This window comes from Drosophila arizonae, chromosome 5 (genome assembly GCF_054131065.1).
Source record: "Drosophila arizonae isolate 15081-1271.41 chromosome 5, UAZ_ARI_1.0, whole genome shotgun sequence".
NCBI classification, from domain to species: Eukaryota; Metazoa; Arthropoda; class Insecta; order Diptera; family Drosophilidae; genus Drosophila; species Drosophila arizonae.
The window spans coordinates 9,007,082-9,028,937 of NC_142925.1; the positions used below are offsets into that span (position 1 = coordinate 9,007,082).

Here is a 21,856-nt window from a genome sequence, read left to right on the forward strand (position 1 = left end):
TGAATATCGATATAAAAATATATCGCACATGGACAACCGGCAATTGAGAATATCGATTAGAGCTATCGAGTCTTGCATTTGTATATTTATCGACACCTTATCAAACATTATTTGTGTTTTTTTGACCAACTGCTTACTAATATCGCAATGGACTCAACGAAGGTAAGAAAATAGTAAACTAAATAATTTTAAATATCTACTAACTGTAACATACAGATTGAGTTTGCAGTGCAAATGGATAAAGATGTTAAATCGTGTGCGGATAGGCTGCGGCGCGCTTTGCAGGGCATAGGTCATGTCGACATTGATGCGACCGAGGGACGTGTGATTGTGCAGACCACAGCACCGTGGTCCGAAGTACAGGATAAAATCGAAAGCACCGGTCGACGCGCTGTACTCTCCGGCTTTGGTGGCCATTCAGCCGTGGCACTCATTAATACAACCGGCTGTGTAGTGGACCGAACACCCGTGCAGGGCGCAGTGCGATTTACCACAATTACTGACAAACAGGCAGGCGTAGTTGTGGATGGCGTTGTGGATGGACTAGAGCCTGGGCTACATGGCTTCCACATACACGAAAGTGGCGATGTGTCGAATGGCTGTGCATCGGTTGGCAATCATTACAATCCACGTAATTCCCCGCACGGCAGCCCCAATGCAGATGCAGCTGAACGACATGCCGGCGATTTGGGCAATATACGAGCCGATGAAACAGGTCGTGCTACATTCCGCTTTGTAGACCCTGCCCTGGATATTTGGGAGATTATCGGACGTGCCGTTGTCATCACAGCCAATGCCGATGACTTGGGATGCGGCAGCAATCCACAAAGTCGCATCGATGGCAATTCAGGTGAAAGGCAAGTTTTACAAATATATTTTTTTTTAAGTTGCTTATAATGGTGATGTTCTTTTAGAATCGCCTGTGGAATAATTGCACGATCGGCTGGCATTTTGCAAAACTTTAAACGAATCTGCGCCTGTGATGGAGTAACGCTTTGGGATGAACGAAACAAGCCGCTGGCGGGCAAGGGGCGTGCCACAAAACTATGAAATTGTAACTTTGTCTGAGATGATTGTAAATATATAGATAAATTTTAATACTAAATATGCATATGACAAAAATTTAACAATTAATAATATCATTTTGCTTTCTGGCAAGTTTTAAACGTGCTAAATGGGTCTTGCACTTGGTTTTATAGGACTGCACCAGTTTGCCACCAGGAGAAATGGCAATTGCTGCATGAATCTGAAAGAATAATTTATTACAATTCATATATATAAAAATAAATATTTTATTTAATGCTTACCTCTACATAATCAATTTCTTGTTCGTAATGTATGGAATCCTCTAGCATATTTAAAACCGCCTGAAACTGTTCAGTGCTTAGCACATAGGACATTTCGCCTATGTTTTGCTTATACCACTTAGCATAATTATCCAAATTTTGTTGTATATTCATTGTGTTCGCTGCAGCAGCTCGCGCCGTGAGCAGTAAATGCAATAAGGTAAGCTGACAGCGAAGCGTAGCCGCATGTAGCAGACGATTCTTGAGGTATTCTACGTGCAGATATTCACTATTATCTATACAATATATATTTATATGTATAAGCAATTAAATATACTATACTTTTAATAAATGAAGCCGTGTCTGTATTAGCGCCGCTGGCTATGGACTGCAGCAAAATTATATAGAATTTCCAATACTTAAAACTGGTTGACGTAGATACTTTAAATAGATGACTTAATGCTTGCTCCTGATGTCTGACAAGAAGCTAAAATGAAATTTCATTATTAATTCTTAAATTTTTCTATATATTTCTCATATATTTACAGTATCTGCGAGGCGTTTGATGAAGATTAATTCATCGACTCCCTCATTAATCCAGGCGCTCAAATGCTTAAATGCCAGACTAATATCGGCAGCCACATGCAACTCCAATAGACAGTTCAAATGCATTTGTATGCATACATTTAACAATACATCATCTATGAAAAGAGATAAGATCAGAGATAATAATAATAATAATAGAAAATGATAAATTAATTTCAAAATCTTCTACCAGGCAAAGATTTACACAGCGGCTCAACATAGCTCAAATCGCTGATCTTAGGATTAACAGCCAGAGCGGTAAAGAGATTTCTTAAAGCATTTTCGAGTATATTATTCAGTCTCAGCATATTTACAGAATCTGCAAATTAAACACAATTAAATTATTATATAATATCCATAAATAATTTACTTTACCATAATGAGCCGAAATAAAGAGATTTATCAGCAACTCATTTTCATTTTGCAGGAACTCTATTAATATCAATTGTAGCTGCTCATCGTTCTCAATACTGTCAATAAATAGCACCGATATATATGTATGTATAAGTTTTATATGGCTATATATCAAATTTTTACCTGCATATATATTCTGTGGTAGTCAGAATTCTTAGTTTTTGCAACTGTCGCAGCACTCGAAAGCTACCAACACTCAAAGGCAATTGACAAAAGTATTTTGATAACAGGAGCTGCTTTGTGATAAACATTGTTTCAATAAATAAAATTCAGTTTGATTTGATATTTCCAGCGCACCTTTTCCTTTGCGTTTAGACTCTTGAGTAGATCAACAAGATCCTCGGCGGCACGTTTGCTCGTCTGTGCACTGTCGCATTGTTTCCGTAGCAGCTTTAAATATGATATAATAATATAATATAAATATGTTTATGTATAAAATAGGTAAACTTACCCGGCAAGTAAATCCAAAACTGTTGCTAACATTTAGATTCATTTAATTTATAGTTTTGTATTTTTGTTTTGCCGCAAAAAGCAAGCAAGCAAGAAACAGTGTGTACATAAGATTCATATAAATAAATACTAAAAAATCCTCTGCAGTATAGTAGCCCTGTTAATGTATATTTTTAAATTTAACGTAAATGTAGCTAATTATAAATCTACTAACGATTTAACGGCCTAATTTATGTTAGATGTACATATTTACTCCGAATGGAAAATCAGTTGATGGTACAGGTTTAATAATCAGCATAGAGAGGAATATATATGTATATATTAATGCGAAAAGCATGGTTGATGGTTAAATATTTTGAATAGTTTTTCGTTCAATTAATTTCATTTCATTCACGCGAATCAGCGAGTCAAAGCAGAGAGCGCAAGAATTCTGAAGACAAAGCGTGTAACGAAGCAAAACATTACGCCGCAAATGCCGGAAGCTCGAAGCACGCATGCGCTGTGCTGGCCAAAAATCCACAAAAGCTCGAAAGCCAGGATAATAAAAAGCTCGTATGCGTACAAAACTTTCCACAGTCTGTGACAGGATTCAAGTGAGTTGAAACATTCGACAAAAAATAAATAGAAAAGAATAAAAAACTTTAAAGTGCGCATCATTCAACTAAAATGTGAATGTCATTAAAATTGTTTATAAACTTGAAACATGCTATACAAATTGTTAATTGTCTAGCAGATCTAAATATAGCTAGTCAATTGTCAGACGAAGGGCAATTTCCGTTTGACACCCACGTAGGAACCGAGGGTAAGTACATCAATTCGCAGAACAATTGCATTCACTTCAAGGTTGGGTCATATGTGTATGTGTGTGTATGTTTCTTTCTGTGATTGTGTATGTCTGGCTGTGTGTGCTTTTCGATTTTTCCTACCGCTCTCGAAGTCCAAGACAATTGAAAGAACCCACGGGATCCAAACACAACTATGAATTGTACTTGACTGATGCAAGGCTGCAGACATGATACGAAGATATATATATATATAGATGTGTATATATGTATATTTGTTTAGTATATTTATATACATACATATATCAGCAAATTAATGGCAATGGGTCCATGACTACGCCTCTGGCTAATTCATGGCCATTCACTTTGCTGTTTACTCAATTAGATATCAGTTTTCTGGGCAACATCAATGCGCCCTTCGCCCCATCTCGCCCCGCCACGCCCCATCCACACACACTAGAATTATTTGTTTGCTCGGTGTTAATTTCGCCTTCAATATGTGTGCTGCCACAACGAAGTCCTCCTTCTCTATGACGCCATGCCAACAAAAAAAAAAAAAAAAAACAAACAAACAAACAAAGACAGAAAGGAAATAGTAAAAAATAGAAACGTTCCATCATCGTTCGGCTCTCGCCCGTCCACGCAGGACACTTCTTTGCCTATTTGCCTAATGAAGCCGCATATTGTCCAAAGACAATTCGTGTTTGCATATCATTATCCTGGCCAGTCTTCAATGGGCCAGTCCTTTATTTGCGTTCTTGGCTTGAATGCTGTCGCATTTAATTCCTTTAATAAAAAATATGCCATCAATTTGATTGCATGCAACAGTTGCGTTGCGTTTGCCCCCTTTTATTTTTATGGCTTAAAATATCATTTTGATTTTATGGCCTGTGCTTATGTGCTTTCACCCAACTTATGATTCTCATCTCATCTCTAGAGTTTATATTTATGAATATTGCAATTTACCTGGAGTCCAAGCAAGCAGAAGAGTTTAAGCAAAGAATTTTTTGCTTCTCCAATTTCTATAGATATCAATGCCCCATCATTGACATTGACAGCACACCTCAAAATTCAAACATTTCCGTTTCAATGGACATTCATCGAAAATGTAATTTAGAGTTTAGTTTGACATGTATGAGAGCATGTATCTTTTATTAGGCTGTCAAGTGCAACGAAAATTGAAACTGTGACCCAGTTTAAAAGGTATTAATAGATTATGCCACGCGGAGTGCCAGAGCGAGACGGAGATAGAGCGATGGAGAGATATTAAGTCAAAGCCGAAAATCGTTGCAGCATACATGGACACGTTGACTAAATGGAAAACTAATGTAGTTAGTATTAAAAACTCAGGACAAGACGTTAACTGACAGATATCATCATTCATATAGCCTGTAACTATATCAATTAATGTATAATTAGTCTTAGTTCAGGCTCGACTTCAAGGATGGTTTAGATTAATACCAAAACAGGCAACTGAATATAGCTTAAATATAGCTATTATTCTAAATATTATATTCTACAGCATCTTGCTAATTGATACCAATTGACTTTGGATGATCAATAAGGCGAGCTGGTTTCCGGTGACTTTTATATATCCTTGTTTCAATCATAGCAAGGATATTGTCCGATTAAGCCAGTCAAGTAGGTCAAAATGTGAACGGAAATATGAATAATATTTCCTTCACTAATCCGACCTGAACGCTCTAGCGTTTCCTCAAGATCTACCAGTTGACTCACAAATCTTTGGTTATGTATGCCATGCGAAAAGAGGATTACATACATATAAGGTGTAGCCTCTCTCTGAATCTGCTGAAAAATACAAGAACCATCGAACAGAAATTACCAGCAGCATGTCAAATTTTAGTTTACATTAAGCTGACCTTGATTAAGAGTGAAATGTTAGTTAACATAAAAAATTAGATTGCATACTTTTAGGCATGCACAATTAAAAAATAACATGACACTGAAAACTTAAAGTGGCGTCATGTTGCTACTCATTTCTCCTCGCCTGGCATCTTTGTTTCCAGCTGGAATAAGCTGCAGCAACAACGTTTCCGCTGTAGCCATCCCATATGTTAAATAACATCGTGGCCATAGCCTCAAAGAGAAGCTGTGTTTCCCTAAAGTACCAGGCGAACAGAAATGACCAGCAGCATGACAAATTTTAATTTACATTAATTTGACCTTGAGTTAAAAGTGAAATGTTAGTTAACAGAAAAAATTATATTGCATACTTTTAGGCATGCACAATTAAAAAATAACATGGCACTGTAAACTTAAAGTGGCGTCATGTTGCTACTCATTTCTCCTCGCCTGGCATCTTTGTTTCCAGCTGGAATAAGCTGCAGCAACAACGTTTCCGCTGTAGCCATCCCAATATGTTAAATAACATCGTGGCCATAGCCTCAAAGAGAAGCTGTGTTTTCCTAAAGTACCAGGAGAACAGAAATGACCAGCAGCATGACAAATTTTAGTTTACATTAATTTGACCTTGAGTTAAGAATGAAATGTTAACTAACAGTGAAAATTATGTTGCATACTTTTAGGCATGTTTAGTTAAAAATCTCAAATGAGACTGTTAATTTATAGTGGAGTCATCTTACTACTCATTTCTCTTCACCTGATACTTTTAAAGAAGAAAATCCTCAACCAAAGCCTCACGTGGCAAGTGCGGACGTTGAGAATTCATAATTTAACGCTTTTTCAAATGTACCAAACGCACAGTAATGACCAATATTAATTAGTTGCTATTAAGTAAACATTGGATTTACTGTGTCATTCATGTATATGTAAATTTTATTCATGCCCAAATTTAAACTAACATCACCCTGTTACTGATTTCTGCTCGCCTGGTACTTCCCGAGAGCCGATGCAACGTATTTATTCAAATTTGAATTTTAGCCTGTGAAATAAAAACTCAATTTTTAGCATTTTCAAATCGTTTCTTTTATTGTAGCTGAAATTGAAAAACATTGTTTCTTATGTAGCAAAATAAATTATATAAATATGCATATACATACATATATCATAATACTAAATCTTAATATTAAACAGCTCCTGTATGCTTCTATATATCGCGAATCTGAAAGAGATAGAAATATATTTATTAGAATATTATAAATTTAATAAAAATTTATTGTATTACATACCCATTCTTCTTACCAACGGCAACTCTCTGCAATCACCTGCAAAATTTACCTGCAATCAAGAAAGTGTTAAATAAATATGTTTAGTTGATCAGCAGCAATATTTTGGCTTATGTCAATAGGCTTTCGATTCGTTTATTGTACGCAAATATGAATTTTTTGCGAGCAAATAAATTGACTGCTGTATGCACAGCATAGGCACACATATGTATGTATATGTATGCACATATACACATACATATACATTGAATTCTGTGTACCCCTTTATGCTGCAGCTAAGCTTCAGCTGAGCTGCGTGACAAGAGCCTCAGGCGAAAGGAAGGAACAAGCGAGCGACCAATTTGCAACTTACCGCAAAGGAAATGAGTTTCTTCTTTCTACTGGGTGGCAATAAGCATAATAATAACCAGGTACATGTAGAGCAGGTACATGTACAGCAGCAGCAACAACAGCAGCAACAGCAGAAGCAGCAGCAGCAGCTTCGTGCTGAACGCTCAAAGCGTTAAGTGGCTTTTGTGTAATCTGCATGACAATAAGGCATATGCCACGTGCTGAGCGCGTTCGCCGAGTGGGCTGTGCTGCTCGCCTTTTTAAGCAGAACGCCTGCCACATTTTGGGCCAACAACTTGTCGACCAAACTAAAAATTTATAAACATATACAACAGTTGGTGCTCAAGGACATGTTAGGTGCGCTGTTTAAAACCCCACAACGCGGGCAATTAATAAACACTGGCATAACATGTGCTAGTTGCATGGGGCGTATACGCAATGTTGGCAGTGACACGTGCCGCATATAATGAGCAGCAACTGGCACGTGTGCCACATGTGTATTTGTATCTGTCTGAGTATGCATGTGTGTGTGGGTGAGATGTTTGCCTGCCTATCCGAGGAATTCGCATTAATCATTTTGACAGCCAGCCTAAAAAAATGCATTAAATATCGCAAAAAAATAATACAAATCCGTAATATTAATTGATTAATTAGAAGAGCTCTGCTCACAATTAATTAAAATAGTGTAAATATGTTTGTTAATAAATATTGATATATAAATATACTTACATTTCATTAATTACTTGCAGCACTCGATTGGGTCAGATCTGTTCTGTTCGCATTGCAGGTAAAACTCTATAAAAAAAAGAAGAAAATAAATTAATTTAATTTTTTATTTATATAAATTTGCATGCCACTAAAAACTATACATCAAAGTAAAATTGAATAAATTATGATTATGAATAATTTTAGCTATAAGCTGTGATATTTTGTGTTATATTGTGATTGATGTGGTAACTATTGTAACTCTCAACTTAAACTATTGCCCTTTATAAACACACGTCCGTTGTATCTATCTATCTCTCTCTATCTCTCTTTCTCTTTTCTTCCTGTCTGTGCCTTCATTTTCTTTGCATCAGTATTGTTCAACTTGATACAAAAATTAAAAAAAAAGCCCATTGGCCTAATGCGCATTTAAACCGTTAACGAACACAAATTCTAATTGGAATACGCGGAGTTAAAAACTGATAAGAAAAAGCCAGGATATGGCGCCTTTTAAGCTCAAGTTTCGGATGGGCAGCTCGCGGAGCACGAACACATCGCAAGAACACGATCCGGATCCGACCGTGAACGAGGCACTTCTTGGCACACAGCAGCAGGAACAGGAACAACAACAGCAGCAGCAACAGCAACATCAGCAGCAGCAACAACAACAACAGGCTGTTGGTGCAAGCAGTTCCACCATTGATTCAGTGGATTGCAACAGTCTTGGTTCAATGAGCGAACGGAAGCTGCTGTTGCCATCAAATTCAAATAAAGCTGTCAATAATACCAACAGTATGCGTATGGGTAAGAATAGGCTAAAAAATACCACAAACCATAGCCGCTCATCTTGAAATAATCGCATTATTCCCACACATACACTGATTATGCCCCACTTTTAAATGTGATTTTGAAGCATGACAGCACTATTTTTTTAATGGCTCATGCTTGCATTGAGGCGTTTATTATTTGCCCAACAATTGTTGCCCGAACAATTTGAAATTTCTTATTGTTTTCATATTCACAATGCATGGCGCATTGATGTTTCAATGCAACCGCAATAAGCCCTACACACACTCAAAGTATTATTTTTAGAAAACACTTTTTCCATTTCGTACAAGTGAAAAAATAATTACTATTGTGTTTTAGTGTGAAGAAAATTCTTTCGGCATTGGCGTTAATTACAGTTTTTAATTTAGCTCCTTCAAATTCAAGGCTGCAATAAAAATAAATATGTACACAATTTGACCCAGCATTAGTTACAGATCTTGGCTTTTCCCACATTAAAAAGAACTATTTTGAGTGTATTTTAGTTTGATTTCTGATTTGGTTCATTGCAAGGAACAAATTTAAATTTTAAACTGCAAACAATTTGGTTAAAACGCCGCTTGAAGCCTTCTGTAGAATAGAAAATGGTAATTGACTGATTTATTTATATTATCAACTCACATATCTGATTATTTATTAAAGACTAAGCCCTTGACACGACGTTCACCTCTTTCAAGGCATCGAATATTTAGTTTGAGTGTATGCAGAGCTCGAAATTTGCATGACATCCCTTTGCCGCTTAACCCAACCACAGCAGCAAAATCAATAATAAATTTATGCAATTTGTATGCTGAAGTTTTCTAAGCCCTCTTTCGATTATCTTGCAGGCTATGTCAACCCGAGTCGCACACCGTGCATCAGCGCAGCAACAACGGCAGCGGATAGCAACAACGTGCCTACTACCCCGCCGCCCACTTATGAGTATGTCCTAGAGGAGGTAAGCAGAGATGGAAATAGCAGAAGAGAAACTGATTAGGTTTAACACACACATATACATATGCATATATACAAATGCAGAACACAAGGCTCTCGCAGCACCAGAGGCAGCTGTCGTCGGACAACAGTGCCACGCCCAATCAGAACAGTCGACGTAGCTCGGCAAATAGCTCGAGGCAGAGCGCTGCTCAGTTGAGCGCCGCCCTGGAGCAGCTGACCCTAAATGACAGCAGCAACAATAGCAACTGCAACAGCGACAGCGACAGCAACGAAATTTGCAACGATCCAGATTGCCAGCAGAACTACAACAACGGCGGCAATTGTGGCAGCAACGGCCGCAACAACAACAACAATAGCAACCAGCATAACAACAATAACAACAACAACGAGGACGGAGAAGTGGATCAACTGGAGCAGCAGGCCCATCCGTCGCGCATCATTGAGGGCGTCACCGAGCTGGAGCTGGAGAACAGCGAAGAGTGCACGCTGAGCGTCAACGAATTTCTATTGGAAACCGAAATGGCAGCGGCGCGAGCCAACAAGGATAATCTCTATGCCGCCTGCAGCGATGGCCATCAACAACAGCAGCAACGGCAACAGCAGCAGCAGCAACAGTCATGCACAGATGCCGATTGCACAGAGTGCAGCGAGCAGGCGGCTGCCTGTGCACACCTTGGCCTAGAATCCGAGGAGGATGGCGAGGAGCCGAGCACCAGCACTGCAGCACGTCACAACTTCTATGATCCACTGCTGAACCGCTATGGCAATGAACGTAAGCTCCCATTCATTTGTCTTATCACAAAACTCTAACCAGCCTTCGCACTTCCAGCTGATTGTTCAAATGGCGCCGTATCGGGCAACAATACACAATCCTGCAACGAGGCCTGCTGTGCATCGGGCACGGGCTCTGGCTCTGTTGCCTCTAGAAGCCGTCGCGGACGACGACAGCAGCAACAACAACAGCAACAACAGCAGCAACAACATGAGCAGAACTGCCTGCTAACGCCGGAGATGATGAGCAACAAGGCCTCCAAGGAGATCTACAAAGATCTCGCCAAGCAATGGGGCATCACATGCAAAATGTCAGAGAGCTGTCGCTGCATGGACTGCCAGAGTCATTATTTCGATTGCGATTACGATGATGTAAGCATCAATTTATTTATATTTTCCATTTCAAGCAAATTTAATTCCCAATTTGATCTTGTTCCATTGCAGAACGAACATCAGAAAACTGATGGCGGCTTGGGCGCTGGCACGCCCATGTTTATTAGCGAGGTAATGCATGGATCTGGCTGTCAGATACTGTAAAGAGTGCACTTGGTTTGTTTTTGTTTTTGTTTTTTTCTATGTCGTAAGAAAAGATTGCTGAACAACAAAAATGTTAAATGTAAATGCAAATTTTTTGTTTTGAAGACGGCGCCAAATGAGAGATCAATTAGGCAGAAAATTTGAGATGTTTGGCATCAAAGCAACGCAATTCGATGTTTCTTTGCACAAAACGAAGTAGAAGATTAAAATGTTGCACTGCTTAGGCTGAAATATTCAATTAAACAATTATTTATAGCCACAAATGTTGGGCTCTAAAAATTATAGAAATAACTTAAGACGGCATCTAAATTCAAAAGAAAAAATAAACATATATTTTTTCGGTGTAAAAGTATTGAAAAACATTCAATTCGGAACTGTAACTACTAAATGCATTTGGTTTTTCTTTTTCTAATTTTCTCAAAAAAAAAAAAGAAAACTTTTGAAAACCCACCTTGCAAGACAACATTTATGAATATCCTTAAATGTGTTCCATTTTTCGAGTCATTTAAAAAACACACACACGCAAATTTTTATATAAAAATTTATCTGATTTGAATTTGAACTCAAAAACTTTAACTTCAAAATCCGAGCTTGTCAAAAGTTTTTCACAACAATTTAAAAAAAAAAAAAAAAATGGTCAAACTATAAAGAAAATCTGCTTTATATATAGACATACCTATATTGTATCGAGAATGAGAAGTTTGTATGTATTTTTCTATACGACGAAGAATTATGTGTAGCTGGCAAATCGAAATCGAAATGGAAATCGAATTAGAAATGCAAAAGTAGGCAACTGCAGCAGGCATTCCCGTGCCCTAGGAACACGTATATATAGCCATAAATATATATATATATATATATATATACCCAATATGATTATCATTATCAAGATGAAGAAGAAACCAAACTCAACCATAGCTAAGCACTTTTGTGCTGCGACATTAGGATCATATTAATATATACATTAAAAAAAAAAAAAATTAAAAATTAAAAACTGAACTAGAATTCTGCCTTATCGAGGCGAAACAAAGTTAACTCTAATTACGAATATGCTGATATTTTTTAAACGAAACGCAAATGTTTAGTCTGATATTTTGTATGGTCTCGTTATCCTTCATTATATTTCACTATATACAAATATAAATATACATATATTATTATTATATATTTGATTATGTTGATGCAGCGAGAAGCATTTAGAACCCTCAACCTAGGCACACAGATTAAAATACCTTAACTATGTTCCATACTAACTAAGCAAGCGGGTTTCATTCGATTCAATTGAAATCTAAAAAAAAAAAAAAAAAATACATTATCAAAAAGAAAAGCCAATTTTACTTGCATTACTCGCACAGAAATCAAACATAAATAAATATATATAGAAATATGAAAATCGTAAAGACAAATCGAAAAAAATATTTGTTTATACTCGTAAAAATGTAAAAGTAAACAAAATCAGAAAACCCAACTAAGTCTGTTAGCCGTTAGTTGATATGAATTAGTAAATACTTTGTTTATGTATCAATCGAACTAGACCGAAATTAAAGATTTAAAAGGTATTATGAAACAAAATATACATACATAAAAATGTTCGACGAACTTAAACGAGATCAAAATCCTTTAATGTAGTTCAAAAAAAAGCGCAAACTAAAGAAATCAGGTATGTAACGCAATTACGTGGTGAAAGTTATGTAGATTCTGATATCTGGAACTGGGCAAGACGTGAGTGAGGATTCTGCAGTTTTTATTTATTTATTTTTTATTTTCTTCTAAATTGTTACAAATATTTTATATTGAATAATATTATAATTATTGATGAATATTATTGTTTTCTTACAAATTTTGGTAAGTAGTCGGAAATCATGTTAGATATAATTTAAGGTATTTAAATCAGGTGGCAATACACGCAAGGTATGCAAACAAGAAATAGTGTGTGTTAATCGCACTAACTCTTCGGCCTCAAGCTTTCCATGTAATTTATGTCCTCCTCGGTTTTCTGAAAAATAAATCAGAATCATAATTTTGAGGCGTGCCAGAAAGAAAGAAAGAAAGAAAGAAAGAAAAAAAATCCATAGGCCTTACAGTGCGAAATATTTTGCCGGTATTGGCGCATAGATTTAAATAATTGACACTGGGCGAGGTCTCCCATCTTTTGCAATCCGAAGCGGGCGCGCCCTGCTTATAGATACGTGTGCCCGCAATGATGTTGTAATTGTAGTGGCAGGTCATCAAATAGCAATAGCTGCAAAAAAAAAAAAAAAAAAAAAAAAAAAAGAGATAAAAATCTACGACTAATAGTTAATGGAATGGAATGTAATGCTAACCCTGTTTTCTGCAGCTTATTGCAGTATTTGGCAACAGCAAAGCCGCAGCCTACCCTTGAGACTCGATCATTGACCATGAGCGCCAAGTGGCCAATGGTGTCATGAAACCTGCAAGAAAATTGCAGTTAATTAGTGCTCAAATTTGACTTGGCGATTCACAAATCTAATACATGGCAATATTGAATTTAGTCACAAACGATTTGGGTTTTGGACATGTCGTATATTCATAAAACATTTCCCTGAGTGTTAGGTCCAGTAATTTGGTCAGATTGATATGCTTTGTGTTTGCAATCACCATACTCATACTTTCGCCGACAATTGGAAACCGCTTTACTGCACGGCACATCGAATGCCTAAAGGATAAGGTGGAAACATGCGTACGCGCCATGTACGCCAGCTCCAAATCCCAGATGAGCTCCCGCATGCTACCGGCAGGCGGAAAATATTCTTTATATTTATTTTTCAAGACGCCAGAGGCCATAGCATTACGAAATTCGTTATGATATTGTATTATACGTTCACGCAATAGGTACGTGTCCGGTATGGCGACCACCAGCTTGATATTCTTGTTGATTGGTTTCTACAAAAAATCGAAAACAAGATTGACTAACAATTTCAATTCTTGAATGATCTCAGATCCCTCTACCATCTCCGTGCTGAGGCGACACATGAAGTGCTTCGATTGGGCCAACTCACAGTAGCCCTGCTTATTATTGCAGAAATTAAAGGCGCGGGCTTGCTGCAGAATCAACAGCAGCAGCAATCGCAGCAGCCGTAACGCAAGAATCTTCATTAAAAATTTGAGGAAAATACTTAAATATGGTTAACAAAAAACAAAAAAAAAAAAATCGGTACTTTAAAATTTTTAATTCCTTGGAATTATTATGTAAGTGAAAAAATATTGAATAACTATGCCAAGATATAATGTTTTTATGTATACCCTGGCAATGGAGGTGCCCGCATTTCCGGAAGCCTGGCGCAAAGTTGGATGCACTATAGAGTGGTTGCTAAAGGGGGGAATGCTGAGATAAATAAATAAATCAATTTTGCTACATAATACATTGAGTTTTAAAAAACATTTAAAAATAATGCGCAAAATCGATGTTTGTTAAATATTTCAATTTATTTTTTGAAAAATTCAGTGTTTTTTTTTAGTATTTATTGCTGGGTTTTGTAGGAAGATTTTTTGCCTATAAATTCATATATTTTGTTTTAGTGTTCAATATAATTTGTATGTAGTTTGTTTTTAACATTTTCATTTAAACTTTTGTTTTTTGTTTTTTTTTTTTAAGTTAGTATTTTAGCAAAGTTGAAAATCGAATTTTGTAACGGTTGATTGTATTCGGTTTTTGCCTTTTCTTTTAAATATTTGCTTTCATTTCATTTTTCTGCTAATATCAACTGATATAATTTGAACTAATTTGCCGGGGCGCATTAAATTAACAACGAATCAAAATAAATCACTGACTTTTGCTACTTAGTACAACGACTAAACAAAAGGTACATTATTTTCTTCCATTTTTTCATCTTTTGTTTTTATAAAAAAATATGATATTTATTTTGTTTTGCTTAAAGGTTTATTTAACATTTTTTTTCTTAGCAACAATTAACAAACAAATTAAATTTATTCTTTTATTTGTATTGCGTTGGGCGTTGGGTGGGCAAAAACCAAAGATTTATGGTACTATACATTATATATCTAGAGCAGGTATATATATATATATATATATTTGTATATATATACACGTATGTATAGTTGCTGTCTCTCACTCTTATTGCATATAATATTTATGTATGTTTTCCAAGGAGCTGCTAATAAAATAGAAGTTTAAAACGTTTTCAGTACTACTTGTAATTTCATTTTTGCGGATTTTTCCATATTGGTTTAGCTCGTTCAAGTTGAATTGATTATATTGTATAATTAGTAAAGGTATTTATGAAAAGTTAGTCTATTATACAATAAATATATATATATACGCATAATAAATATACTTTGCTTTCCCAATATACATATATATATATTTGTTGTATATAATAAATGTAATTTGGCATAAACCACAAAATTTACAAAGTTTTTTCTAAGGTTCATTCAGACATACTCTCACGCACCTCTATCCCGTAGCTACTTATATTTAGTTAGTATTTAATACACACTCACACATACATACATACGTCTTATACCAGGTGTAGGCACATCATTTGCAACAAAAACCGCGACGCCCACAACAAATGGAAACAAATCTACAATCTAATTAAAGCATGTGTACACAAGTCTAATCGAGAACTTAAAATTGTAATCGATAATAATAATGTTCATAATGTTACTTATATATAGATAACATATGTGTAATGTATTTAGTTCGTATGCATGTATATATGTACAAAATGCTAGGGATTGTGATTGAAAACGTAGTTGCTATAAGACTAGAGAACTTTCTATAAACATGCACACAGTTTTGCAATGACGAATTTCGTATAAAAAATATATAAGTTCTATATGTAGTTGTATATATCCAAAACTTCTTCCATATATCACTTGCGTGGTGTACAGTTTTCATACATATACATATATCAATATATATATAACGGATATTATTCATATTCATATTGTTGCATAGCTTAGACACAGGTCGAGGATGCATGAGACACGTTCGCAGCCGCCTCCAGATTAAAGTCCTTACTGCGACAGCACATCTCGCAGATGCGTTTGGTGTCAGGATTCAGAAACGTGCAGAAGCGACAGCTCCACTCATTGGGACTGGTCACAATCAGCTGCGTGGACACCGGCGGCGGATGCTTGGCCACAGCGCCTGTTGCACTGTTCCGTCCGCTGCGGGCGCTACCACCTGGCCGATTGTCTATGGTGGCTGTCTTTAAAGCGGATTTGATCTTCTTGACGCCTGGCGTGCTGCTGTTCGGCGCAGGCGCAGGGGCCGCCGCTTGGACAACACGCGGCTCACGCTTCTTCTCCAGCGTGCGTGATTTCTCCACTGGCCCCGCAGAGGCGGCCTGTGTGTGGGTGTCGGTGCGCCGCTTATCGGAAGATCCACCACCGCCGCCATTGGCCAAAGTTAGCGAATCCAAATCCAAACTCTGCACAAGCAAATCCTCACGATCACCCAAATCCTTGGAGTAACCGGAACGTTCAAGATTCTTGAACACATAATTCCAGGACTCAAAGCTGCCAACGCCCTCCTGAACCTTAGGCATCAACGGCGGCGATGACGCGTTGCTGAGAACCGTAAAGTCATCTATGCTGGGCGATTCGTAGCTGGTGGTGCCATCGGAGACTTGCAGATCCCGCTCCCGCGCATGCTGCCGTCCATCTGCGGCGCTGGCGGTCAGACTCATGCGTTCCCTTAATTCCTTGTGCATTGTTTTGCGATTATTGTCCAGCGAATCCTAGAACGGAAGACAAATTAGAATCGAAAATAAAAATGGTCGTGCTTGCTTTCCAGCTAACAACAAGCTGCGTATACGTATTTGATTTCTATTCTCATTTACCATCATTGGCTCCCGATGTCTGTCCGTTGATTTGTCGACCGACTCCGCCTGATTGCGTATCCGGCTACTCTTAGGTATGGGTCGTGCATACACATACATGTCCTGTGGCGGTGGCTGGGGCAACGTGGTGGGCAGCATCGCTGGCACCTCGTAGCCCCCAGCATAGCCCATAGACATAACATCCCGTGGCTGGGCATACATGGCGTTACTCAATATGCCATGCTTAGCTGTCTGTGCCCGCTGCCCTCTGCGGTCATAGAGCCGCGGATCATTGAAGTCGTGCTGCATCAGCTGCGCCCGCTCATCAAAGTCAATCAGATGATCCGGCGGATATGTGCTCTGCCTATGCTGCATGGCGGCCAAAGCGGCAGCAGTGTTTGGCTGATGTCTGGGCGGCCCACCGTGGTAGCCACAGCTATGGGGCACCGATGCCATTGGCTTGCTGGCTATGCTTGCATACATATTCACATTGCTCGGCTCCGCATTGGCATAGGTGTCCAGGGGCGTGGCATAGGGCGCATTCAACTGACTGGAGATGTTGTAGGGCAGCGGATAGCGATTGCCCGGCGCATTGTAGGCGCCAGCAACAGCTGCATACGAGGCGCTACTGCCCAAGCTGAGCCCATCCAGGCAATCGTACGGCGTCTCATACAAATGCCCCTGCTGCGGATGCAGTGCAGCGCACTCCTTGGGGTGCTGATCAAATGAATGACGATGCGGTAACGTCGCATGCGGCTCCTGATAGTGCTCCAAGCTGCGCGAATGCGTCATCAATGCCCCCTGCGGCTGTTGATACATATAATTGAGATTCGTGGGCGGGATTGATTGGTGGATGCGCGCATGCAAGGCACAGCTATTCGTATTGCTATTGCTGGGTCCATGCAGCGCACAGGGAGCGGGCGGGGCAGTCAGCTTCTCAGCCGAACAGTTGTCGCAGAGATTAGGCGCAATATTGCTGTAGGTATTCTCAGTATTAAGTTGCTGCTGTTGCTGTTGCTGGAGTTGCAACTGCTGCTGCTGCTGCTGCTGTTGCTGTTGCCCTTTGCGCAGCCGCTTCTCGTGCAGTCTATAGGCCATTTCCTTAATGGTTTGTGTTGGGCCGCCCACATGCCTTTCCCGATAGTGGAAGATATCCTGCCAAGTGCAGTTGAAACCCTCGGCGCTCAGTCCCGCATAAATGTGTTTCATTATCTGGCACTCCACATAGGCGGCCATCGCATCGCGACTGACATTTGTCACCTGGTCGGGACAAATTGGTCCCTCCAGCACAAACGTGTCCTCGGCAACGCGACGATAGCCCATGGCCAGGAACAAGCGTTCAGCATCGATCAAATTAGCTTCCACCTCATGCTGATACGAACCGGAGTAGGTCTGTAATAAGAAAGAGAAACTTAATTCGATTTGATAACTCTTGACATATGCTGCATGGGCTTACCTTGAGCGTGCGAAATTCCTTGCGCCAGGGCTTGGTGAACAAGTTGTTGGCATATTGACTGATGGCCTCGAAGCCAACAATACCATTTTGTGCGGTGAAATTAGGGAGTTCGAGAACTGTTCTGCGCAGCACATGCCCCGTTTCCGGCAAAAAGAATTTGCGATCATGCGGCACCAGGCTAAGGCACTCCTTCAGGCAAGCTATACCAGAGATAAACACAATTTTAGTATACTGCAAAGTGAAATTGTCTCTGTAGAGAGAAAGCTAACTTTTCTCTCGTACAATTGGAAAACATTTCATATTTACTCACCCTCAACCTTTTTTCGTTGCTCCAATTTCTGTGGGCTCTCCTCGGTTTCAAGAAACGTCCAGTGGCGGCTCAGTATCTCTTCCCATAAATCGCCGGGCACAAAATCGGACATTGTGGCGTGGCGTGACATGCAGCAACGCCAAGGACACTCATTCAATGCAACGGATGCTCCTGCAAGCCAAAAAGTGAGAAAAGCCAAGGGAAAACAATGAAATTGTGTGACGAACACATATATACGAATATGTAATACTCTACAAAATATATATAAATAGAATATACATTTAAAAAAAATTTTTTAAACTGGAATTTATAATTTAATAAAAAAAAAGTAAAAACTTAAAAACATTTAAAATCTAGCTTTAAAGCGAATTGTCGGAATCTAATCTAATATATATATTGCCTATGGGACAAGATTTCTGTTATCAAATGGACTTTAAAAGCTGAGTAAATAAAACAAACAGACAGATAAACAAACATACAGACAGATTTGTAAAAACTGAAATTTCATAAACATATTTCTTTCTAGTAAATTTGGAATATCTTCCACACGTTACAAGCTTCATGACGTAACTTTGATAACCCCCTCTCTGCCTAACCGTCCGTTCATAAAAATGAATTCAAGGCTGCATCTTCAAAGCAAGACTTTTATTGATTTTAAAAGCGAATGCTCTTAACAGCTAACAATTACGAGCAACTGCACATTATGTATGTATATCTCTGTAAATATATGCATGTTTGTTGGACTAAAGCCCAATTCAGAGACCCCACTTCAATTGGCCCAGTCGAAATGCAGAATCTGCCCGAATGGCTGGCATATGAATCATCAAATCGCCATCCGGCATGACGCACGTTCAAGCTATCAGAAAAAGATACAACAATATATATAAGTATATATTCATATATATGCATTTATATATATATACATATATATACCCATATTTATTGGACAACAACAAAAACAATATCAACGAACGCTGATAGAGTAAACAATGGCAACATGTTTGCTAGCTGTTGCCCGCCTTTGACTATGGCAGCCACATCGATAATGACTGTTAGTTAATACTTATCAAGAGACTTTACCAGTACCAGCAGCACCAACCACTCAACCACCCAACTACTCACCGCAAACCGAGCAGAGGGAAAACAGCTGAGGACCGGCATGTGCAATCTACGATTAGATTCGCTTACCAAACCCAATATCAACAACACCAACACAACAGCTTGGTAAATCAATAAAGCGTTTGCTTAATTGTTCTATACATACATACATACATACACTTACATATATATAGCTAAGAAGCTGCAATTCGCAATTGGGTTAGCCTGAGTAAATCAATGAATAAATAATTTTATGCCGATTTGGATACAAGCAAAACAGCTTAGCGAATATCTATAATATAATTCACATCTACAACAAAATTGGGAGGCGTCATAAAAAGGGGAGGAATTCCACAGTATTGACAGCATTGAAAAACCTGAATACTGCATTATTGTTTTAGCAATAATAAATGAATGAAATACTTAAAGTTAAAACGATTTTGAATGTTCTCGCTAGAGAGTTTAATGGCATTTATATGAAGCTTTGCTGTTTTCGAGCAGTAGAGGAGCGCTATATAGTTGATTATCAATGTATTTGCTATCAGATTAATGAAATAAAAAATGTACAATAATTGCAATCATATCTGTTGTCAATATAGTACAATATATATGTACAATATCATATACTAAATATTCTATTCTATTTCCAAGTATACATACATATGTATGTATTTACATTTCCTATCTATTTATTCGTCATTAAACATTTTTTAATACATATAAATATATATGTAGTAAATTTCTCAATTACGTAAAGGCACCCAGTCAGGTAGCATATGGTTTACAATTTAAATTTCCAGGGTATTTGCAGGTGTGTGTATCACTAAATGTGTTTCAACAGACAAAGCTGCTCAGCTTTGCACAGCTGCTGATAACTGTTTTAAAAGTTTATTAGTCACCCGGTAGCAAAAAAATAAAAAATAAATAAATATAAATAAAAGCAACAACAATCTGCATATTTCATTTGCAAATCAGCGACTGGTGTCTTGACTTGAACTCGGAACGGGTGGAAAGGGGGCTGTTGAAGAACCATAAAAGTTGGCACTGCATTTGCACGGTGACAAATTCAATTTAAAGCGAACGAAATAGAGCGTGACTAGATGAAGAGTGAAGGCTAGACTCGGAGTTGTGAAACACTTTGGAGCTTTAAGGCCCTGCTGAAATTTTATTAGCTTCAGCAACTGTCCTGGAGCAAAAGGTTTTTTATTCTTTCTAGTTTGGCTTGTTCTCTAGTGGAACTGTCACTGTACTTAACGCATTTTTTAATTAAATGAAGCCACAAAGTCGATTGGCAGCTTAAATGCCTGTCAAAGTTGGCTGCACATTTAATAAGTCGCTGAGACGCAACAAGAAAAAAGAAAACAATGCAACTTTTAATTTGTATATTTTATGAGGCCAAGCCGAGTGCCGTCAAAGAGCGAAAGAGACAGCGAAAGGGCAATGGTTGCAACTTGAAACGTGAGATGGGTAAAAAGTAAACAACAACAAAAGAGAAACACTGTAGAAAGTGAACGGTACAAAGCTTAAGCGTATAGGATCGAGTGAGAGGGGTATAGAGTGAGCGCAAACAATCGTCAAAGGTAGAAAAACACACACACAGCAGCAGCAGCAGCAGCAGCAGTAGGAGCAACAGCTAACAGCAACTGCAGAAGCAAAGATGGTAACAAAAGCCATTGAAGTAACACTGTAAAGCCAAGTGAATGCTGCACAAAACGACACCAGCAACAATAAGAAACAGCCCAAAGACTGCAGCAGTGCTGAACAACGGAGCAAAAAATCAATAAAAACTAAATGAAGTGCAAAACGAGCACAATAACAAAAAAATTTAAAGACAAACACACATAAACATGTATACACATTCTCACAAACAACGGACTGATGATCAGCTAGCAAGCTTGAAAGTCACGAACTGTAAATTTCTCTCTCTCCCACTCTCTTACTTTTAAGCTCAGCCTGAGCTTTTATGGCTGTGCGTAAATAAAATAAACTACGCGCCGTATACTCTCAATAATGTGAGACACACAACTAGCAGAAGCTCTAACTGCGCCGTTAACTGTAAACAAAGCAGCAATGTTATTTTTCTTGTTTCTCAGCATTTCACATGCGAGTGCAAATTAACATTAATTAGCAACCCACACATTGACATTGACAGCATTCAGGGTGAATATCGTTGGTATTCGTGTAAAATTTTAAAATATTCTTATTGGAATTACAAATCACTTCAGAGTACTCAGATTATTGGCCGTTTATTGATTTTGACAATTTGACCTAAGCAAGTGCATGTGTATGTGTGTTCGCATTATTCACATTTACGTATGTATTAAAGTATTTTTTCTTTCAATTTTGCTGTTGCGAGCATTTGGCGCAACAGTTTAAAGCACTTTTCTTGGCAAGGTGACAAAAATTGCGTGAATATAT

General features: G+C 38.1%; 5 protein-coding genes and 1 long non-coding RNA gene across 8 annotated transcripts; 2 read left to right on the plus strand and 4 right to left on the minus strand.

The window, feature by feature from the left end:
- The first annotated feature begins 9 nt into the window (after window positions 1-9).
- Ccs (Copper chaperone for superoxide dismutase) lies at window positions 10-1,137 on the plus strand. The gene is made up of 3 exons (XM_018011571.2): window positions 10-162; window positions 217-857; window positions 915-1,137. Exons 1-3 carry the CDS (start codon window positions 148-150, stop codon window positions 1,048-1,050), a joined length of 792 nt encoding a protein of 263 aa, XP_017867060.1. The 5' UTR covers window positions 10-147; the 3' UTR covers window positions 1,051-1,137.
- Window positions 1,071-2,873, minus strand: LOC108616400 (uncharacterized). Its single transcript, XM_018011565.2, has 9 exons — window positions 2,737-2,873; window positions 2,583-2,675; window positions 2,409-2,518; window positions 2,247-2,341; window positions 2,062-2,190; window positions 1,833-1,987; window positions 1,629-1,773; window positions 1,308-1,558; window positions 1,071-1,246 (listed from the first exon to the last, which is right to left on the minus strand). Exons 1-9 carry the CDS (start codon window positions 2,776-2,778, stop codon window positions 1,124-1,126), a joined length of 1,143 nt encoding a protein of 380 aa, XP_017867054.1. The 5' UTR covers window positions 2,779-2,873; the 3' UTR covers window positions 1,071-1,123.
- A 430-nt stretch (window positions 2,874-3,303) lies between these two features.
- LOC108616397 (uncharacterized) lies at window positions 3,304-13,052 on the plus strand. 2 transcript variants are annotated; one of them, XR_016270601.1, is made up of 8 exons: window positions 3,304-3,537; window positions 7,743-7,780; window positions 8,073-8,502; window positions 9,351-9,460; window positions 9,541-10,231; window positions 10,289-10,602; window positions 10,675-12,323; window positions 12,397-13,052. XR_016270601.1 is itself a non-coding variant. In XM_018011560.2 (7 exons), exons 3-7 carry the CDS (start codon window positions 8,199-8,201, stop codon window positions 10,765-10,767), a joined length of 1,512 nt encoding a protein of 503 aa, XP_017867049.1. In that variant the 5' UTR covers window positions 3,304-3,537; window positions 7,743-7,780; window positions 8,073-8,198; the 3' UTR covers window positions 10,768-13,052. The 2 variants fall into 2 exon arrangements, 1 of the variants encoding a protein (XP_017867049.1); XM_018011560.2 differs by having other exon boundaries at window positions 10,675-13,052.
- Window positions 6,310-11,359, minus strand: LOC108616408 (uncharacterized). The gene is made up of 5 exons (XR_001916021.2): window positions 11,219-11,359; window positions 7,723-7,788; window positions 6,667-6,715; window positions 6,538-6,599; window positions 6,310-6,473 (listed from the first exon to the last, which is right to left on the minus strand). It is a non-coding gene; the product is annotated as an uncharacterized LOC108616408 (long non-coding RNA).
- On the minus strand, window positions 12,501-13,884 carry LOC108614888 (venom allergen-1-like). Of its 2 annotated transcripts, XM_018009108.2 has the most exons (5): window positions 13,738-13,884; window positions 13,262-13,671; window positions 13,092-13,199; window positions 12,850-13,009; window positions 12,501-12,763 (listed from the first exon to the last, which is right to left on the minus strand). In XM_018009108.2, the coding sequence occupies exons 1-5, from the start codon at window positions 13,882-13,884 to the stop codon at window positions 12,713-12,715; spliced, it is 876 nt and encodes a 291-aa protein (XP_017864597.2). In that variant the 3' UTR covers window positions 12,501-12,712. The 2 variants fall into 2 exon arrangements, with proteins under 2 accessions (XP_017864597.2, XP_089327944.1); XM_089471818.1 differs by having other exon boundaries at window positions 12,501-13,009.
- A 761-nt stretch (window positions 13,885-14,645) lies between these two features.
- Window positions 14,646-18,476, minus strand: tamo (PUB and ZnF_RBZ domain-containing protein tamozhennic). The gene is made up of 4 exons (XM_018011558.2): window positions 18,341-18,476; window positions 18,031-18,230; window positions 16,596-17,966; window positions 14,646-16,493 (listed from the first exon to the last, which is right to left on the minus strand). Exons 1-4 carry the CDS (start codon window positions 18,468-18,470, stop codon window positions 15,711-15,713), a joined length of 2,484 nt encoding a protein of 827 aa, XP_017867047.1. The 5' UTR covers window positions 18,471-18,476; the 3' UTR covers window positions 14,646-15,710.
- Window positions 18,477-21,856: the final 3,380 nt, after the last annotated feature.

Excerpts from the sequence above, each read along its gene's own strand:
- Ccs (XM_018011571.2), top strand. Across the intron at positions 858-914 it reads GATGGCAATTCAGGTGAAAG|AATCGCCTGTGGAATAATTG; the intron begins GCAAGTTTTACA and ends ATGTTCTTTTAG.
- LOC108616400 (XM_018011565.2), bottom strand. The coding sequence starts at position 2,778 with ATGAATCTAAATGTTAGCAACAGTTTTGGATTTACTTGCCGG. Across the intron at positions 1,988-2,061 it reads GCTGTGTAAATCTTTGCCTG|ATGATGTATTGTTAAATGTA; the intron begins GTAGAAGATTTT and ends CTCTTTTCATAG. Across the intron at positions 1,774-1,832 it reads TCAAACGCCTCGCAGATACT|CTTCTTGTCAGACATCAGGA; the intron begins GTAAATATATGA and ends ATTTCATTTTAG.
- LOC108616397 (XM_018011560.2), top strand. The coding sequence starts at position 8,199 with ATGGCGCCTTTTAAGCTCAAGTTTCGGATGGGCAGCTCGCGGAGCACG. Across the intron at positions 9,461-9,540 it reads ATGAGTATGTCCTAGAGGAG|AACACAAGGCTCTCGCAGCA; the intron begins GTAAGCAGAGAT and ends ATACAAATGCAG. Across the intron at positions 10,603-10,674 it reads TCGATTGCGATTACGATGAT|AACGAACATCAGAAAACTGA; the intron begins GTAAGCATCAAT and ends GTTCCATTGCAG.
- LOC108614888 (XM_089471818.1), bottom strand. The coding sequence starts at position 13,884 with ATGAAGATTCTTGCGTTACGGCTGCTGCGATTGCTGCTGCTGTTGATT. Across the intron at positions 13,200-13,261 it reads ACTAAATTCAATATTGCCAT|GTTTCATGACACCATTGGCC; the intron begins GTATTAGATTTG and ends ATTTTCTTGCAG. Across the intron at positions 13,010-13,091 it reads AATAAGCTGCAGAAAACAGG|CTATTGCTATTTGATGACCT; the intron begins GTTAGCATTACA and ends TTTTTTTTGCAG.
- tamo (XM_018011558.2), bottom strand. The coding sequence starts at position 18,470 with ATGTCACGCCACGCCACAATGTCCGATTTTGTGCCCGGCGATTTATGG. Across the intron at positions 18,231-18,340 it reads GCAACGAAAAAAGGTTGAGG|CTTGCCTGAAGGAGTGCCTT; the intron begins GTGAGTAAATAT and ends TCTCTGGTATAG. Across the intron at positions 16,494-16,595 it reads GACATCGGGAGCCAATGATG|GATTCGCTGGACAATAATCG; the intron begins GTAAATGAGAAT and ends CTTCCGTTCTAG.